Raw genomic sequence first — 4648 nt, 5'->3', positions numbered from 1 at the left:
ATTATTATATGGAAGTCAGTGACATAATTGTAGTCATAAGAGACTCGTTTTCGAATCAGAACTGTTGTGAAACATGTTCGACATAACGCCATTAGTAACTGTGGTATATTTATTATTTTGGTATGCATAAGTAAAACGATTAGCAAAATACAAATAGCACTGTGTTTCTCAAAATATGATAAAAGTGAGGGAATCAAAATTGTTGATATAGAGAAATATAACCTGGTTATGATACAAATTGAACTTAAACTTTTAAACCTTATGGTATATATAGCAATGAGGAATGTATGTGAGACTTCAAAACTATCGATGTATTCTCTGCAAGTACATGTATATGTAACTAACATATGTTTAACTTCAGTGCGTTTAGGCGTAAGTTTGAATGTAGCTTCGCATATAACGGAATACTGTAAGTGCCATCGTGGTTACACATTAAAATCCAGAGGGTGACAATGCGATAGTGCGATGGCGACTATGCGATTGTACGATGGCGACAATGCGATAGTGCGATAATACGATGACGTCAGTGCGACAATACGATGGAGACTGAGCGATAGTACGATGGCGACAATGCGATAGTGCGATAATGCGGTGACGATAGTGCGACAATACGATGGCGACAGTACGATAGTACGATGGCGATAATGCGATAATACGATGACGACAGTACGACAACGCGATAGTACGATGGCGAGAATGCGATGATACGACAGCGACAGTACGATATGACTATCGCGTTGTCGCCATCGTACGAACGCGTTGTCGCATTGTCGCCATCGTTCTATCGCATTGTCGCCATCGTACTATCGCATTGTCGCCATCGTACTATCGCATTATCGCCATCGTACTATCGCATAGTCGCCCTCTGGATTTTAATGTGTAATCACGATGGCACTAACGGTATTCCGTAGCATATGTCACCTGCTTCATTAATAGCTATGTAGTCTTTACATCAATATATAGCAGGGATGTATTTAACTACAGCTCTATCAATGGTAAACCACTGCTTTATGTTTTCCGTTAACATCTTCACGCGTTGTTAGCGAAAGGAATGCACTTTGCGGTTGACATTTCACATTTAAGGGCAAAATTAAATGGATTGGAATAGGCTTGTTATATGGAGCTGTTTACCTTTGATGGTGAAACTACATCAAAACGGCGGTTGTATTTCGAAAGTTGTGATGTTGAACTCTCTCTCTGGCTTTGAAGTCGTCGTGTCAGTCAATTATTTTACATTTCTCTTTCTCCGCCACCTTCAAATAGGTTGTAAATGTGGGTGTTGTGTTACAAACACATTATTTACAACCGAAATCTATGATGTTTTAGTATTCATTTTAATGTCTAGTTTTCAACCAGTAGAAGTGAACGATTTATTTAAACAAAACAGTTGCATTATAAGTCGGTCGATATAAATTCAACTGTGTCCGTAACGTATTTAGCATTATTCTTCTATGGATATATGTTAGACAAGATGAAAAAATACTTATTTTAATCTCTATATAGCTTCTTGCTCAACATATACAGTTTATTATTTGTTATTAAAATTATACAAACCTCATCTCGGAATGCACAAATTATTTGAATGTGCGATGCAATTTAAGGGAAACAATATATATTCTATTGCCAATTATAATCATAACCGTCAAGTGGTCGATTAAAAAATATTGTATTACAATGTATATCAATTATATAATTTTTTAGTAATAAGCATTGCAGAAGTATTTTTTATCGTGAATGCGTTTAAATAACTGCGTTAAAGCCTGCACTGGCTACCTAATTGAAGAAAATGCTTGAAACAGCCCTTGTCCTTCCAGGTCTGACGTGGACGTGGTATCTACAGTAAGGTATAATAATACGACTATATGAGTACGGCCTCAGATTGCTGACTTAAAATGGAGTCGTCGAGGAAGGCATGCATTAAGGATTAGTTTATCTGTCAAAGTGATTTAAGTTCCTTCGTTTCGTTTGTTGTTTGTGTGTTTGGTTGTGTCGGCGTAGCCGATGAATATAAACCAGTAACACATAACATACATAATGGATATATTCAATGTTATATTACAATAACAAGTTCAAATAAATGCAAAAAGTGTACATTTCTGTAAAATCAATATCTTTACATTTTGATTCCCTTATACCTACGTTACAATAATACAACTGAGTGAATATGAGGTACATACGATATTGAATTATTCATACATAGATTGGTATTGAGGATATGCATCAAAACATATATACGCGATAACTAAACTATGAGAATGCTTGTCGTATGATATCTGAACAGATGCAGAAAACCGCCAACACAGAAAGCTAAGGCGTTTTCAAAATTGTCCCAACAATCAATGATGTTTAAGCAAAATGTGTTTATAGATAAACGAATGCTTTTTCGCATTGAACCAAAAAGGATCTCAGTTATTCGCCACATTTTTGTTCAGACGCATGATTAAAAAACATAGTCCTGCAACGATCCAAGCGAGTGGCCAGGCGGTGATGCATAGAGCAAACCCTGCTCCGTAATCATCTACCTTGACTCTGTCCGCAAAGATGGCGAAAGCAATGATCTCAAAACAACCTGTAAATAATTGAAAATATATTAAAACGAAACCCAATTATATTATTATATGATAAAGTATTTATATGCGCATCTTTAACATAGATAGGCAGAGTTATTATATTATTATCGGTGAAAATGTATAAACAATGAAAACATAAATTGAATCATGTGCAATGATAAGCTCCATCAACTTCATGTTGCATGTTTGATATTCATGTGATGCCATGATATCATTCTATTTGTATATTTTAAAATTAAAAAGTATCTGCCATGGCATCATGCTATTTGGATATGGTAAGGATGATTTAAACAATTACCGCAGGCCGCCGACAGCCCGATTGTAAGGTAGGCAAAGACAGGTTTGTCCTTCATAATAAACGTCTGCAGAACAAAAGTCACAGTCGCCCCAATCATAGCAAACAGGCCAAGGAACGCAAAGGCTCGAACTGCTTTCATCCAATCTGTCAATGGACAATAGGTATGCATTTTCGTAGGTTCTCGTACTATGCACTAGACTGTTTTGAAATCATTATTTGAAAAAAAAGGATCATATTTAAACTAGTTCGCGATCTTTGAAATTGATATGTTTGATTATCAAGTACATTTCGCGATAGGACGATAAAGGCAGATATCGTTCCCTTAAAAAATACGTATAAGGCGCTTAATATATTTGTATAAATTATCCGAATGCATTCATATATTACTATGTACCTTCTACATCCGCCGGAAACGAAGCACACAAAGAGAAGGAGCAAACCCTCCATAGACCGAAAGACGAAAAAGGCCCGTCATGCCAGTCAGGGAGAGCCAGAGCCAAGATACAGAATAGCACGTTCAACACAGCAATCCCAATCACTGCAAAGCTGAGAATCTGCTTCTTATCCGGCATTGTGTTGTTGTAGATATTTCAAAATAACGACTGCGTGTTTACTTGACAAAGTTTTCTACAGTTACAAAAGAAACCTAATTGGTTTCAAACTAAAGCTGTATCCACTCTTAAGGAAACCAAAACTAAAAACAGAAATCCAGAAGTCGCGAGCGTTTAATTAACAATAACACAGCGAATTCATTGTAATTGCAACATTCCATTCGCACGCAATTTTTAAAATAGAGTAGTTGTTTGACCTAAATATTTTTGCCTCACATCCATAGGCAAAGGTTAAAAAAACAACATCTTTCACGGTACGTGTATATAGTATTACACTGACGGCTGAGCACTCTCGTATTGCATAAGCGAGAGTTCTGTGGTTTAAACCTTCGTTTTGACGCATCACTCGTTGGGTTGGTTAAAATTCGGTATTATTTATACAATTTTAAATGTTTTTAAGATGGTTGTTATTCTATATCGTAATAGTTTCAATTTGCAATTGCTTATTTGTTGCAACACTTCATAAAAAGTTCGTTTATGTCAGTGTGCTAATAAATGGTTACTGCTGAGCCGTTAGTTTTGATTACGCATTCTACAGGTACTAAGCCGTTCGTTTTTTGCACGACTTCCACTTTGCCGTAAGCTATGTGTACGACTTCAAGTGAGCCATTCGTTATGTGTACGACTGCCAGTAAGCGGTACATTATATGTAAGACTGGCAGTTGGCCATTAGTTTTGTGGACAACTGTTAGTTGTAAGCTGTAAGCCTTTTTGTACGAATGCTGGTTAGCCTTTCGTTTTATGTAAGATTGCTAGATGTCCGTTAGTTTTGTGTATGCGTGCTAATTGGTCGTTAGTTTTGTTAACGACTGATAGTTAGAGGTTATCTGTGTGTACTACTTTTAGTTTACCGTATGTTTTTTGTAAGACTTCTTGTGAGCCTTTCGTTTTGTGTACGACTGTTTGTTACCGGTTAGTTGTGTGCACGACTGCTACCGCTGAATTAAAATATACAATGATACACTGTTTTAGAACAAATTCATTAAATAATCTTTTGATGTTTAATTACTAATCGTGCATCGAAAAAACAGACGTTTTTAACTTAAACCGCGTATGCATATACGGAAATATAACTATAACTATGTCGTTGTTTTTGTTTGCAAATATTTATATCACGATGAAGTATAGTTTAATGATATATATTTATATAATGACGATGATTATATAGA

General features: G+C 36.0%; 1 protein-coding gene across 1 annotated transcript; it reads right to left on the bottom strand.

Moving 5' to 3' along the window:
• Nucleotides 1-2085: 2085 nt before the first annotated feature.
• Nucleotides 2086-3732, bottom strand: LOC127861146 (uncharacterized). The gene is made up of 3 exons (XM_052399513.1): nucleotides 3263-3732; nucleotides 2869-3012; nucleotides 2086-2569 (listed from the first exon to the last, which is right to left on the bottom strand). The coding sequence occupies exons 1-3, from the start codon at nucleotides 3438-3440 to the stop codon at nucleotides 2406-2408; spliced, it is 486 nt and encodes a 161-aa protein (XP_052255473.1). The 5' UTR covers nucleotides 3441-3732; the 3' UTR covers nucleotides 2086-2405.
• Nucleotides 3733-4648: the final 916 nt, after the last annotated feature.

The sequence above is a fragment of the Dreissena polymorpha genome, chromosome 15 (genome assembly GCF_020536995.1).
Source record: "Dreissena polymorpha isolate Duluth1 chromosome 15, UMN_Dpol_1.0, whole genome shotgun sequence".
NCBI classification, from domain to species: domain Eukaryota; kingdom Metazoa; phylum Mollusca; class Bivalvia; order Myida; family Dreissenidae; genus Dreissena; species Dreissena polymorpha.
This window is presented reverse-complemented; position numbering and strand designations above follow the sequence as displayed.

Excerpts from the sequence above, each read along its gene's own strand:
- LOC127861146 (XM_052399513.1), bottom strand. The coding sequence starts at position 3,440 with ATGCCGGATAAGAAGCAGATTCTCAGCTTTGCAGTGATTGGGATTGCT. Across the intron at positions 3,013-3,262 it reads GTTTCCGGCGGATGTAGAAG|ATTGGATGAAAGCAGTTCGA; the intron begins GTACATAGTAAT and ends GTCCATTGACAG. Across the intron at positions 2,570-2,868 it reads CGGGCTGTCGGCGGCCTGCG|GTTGTTTTGAGATCATTGCT; the intron begins GTAATTGTTTAA and ends AATTATTTACAG.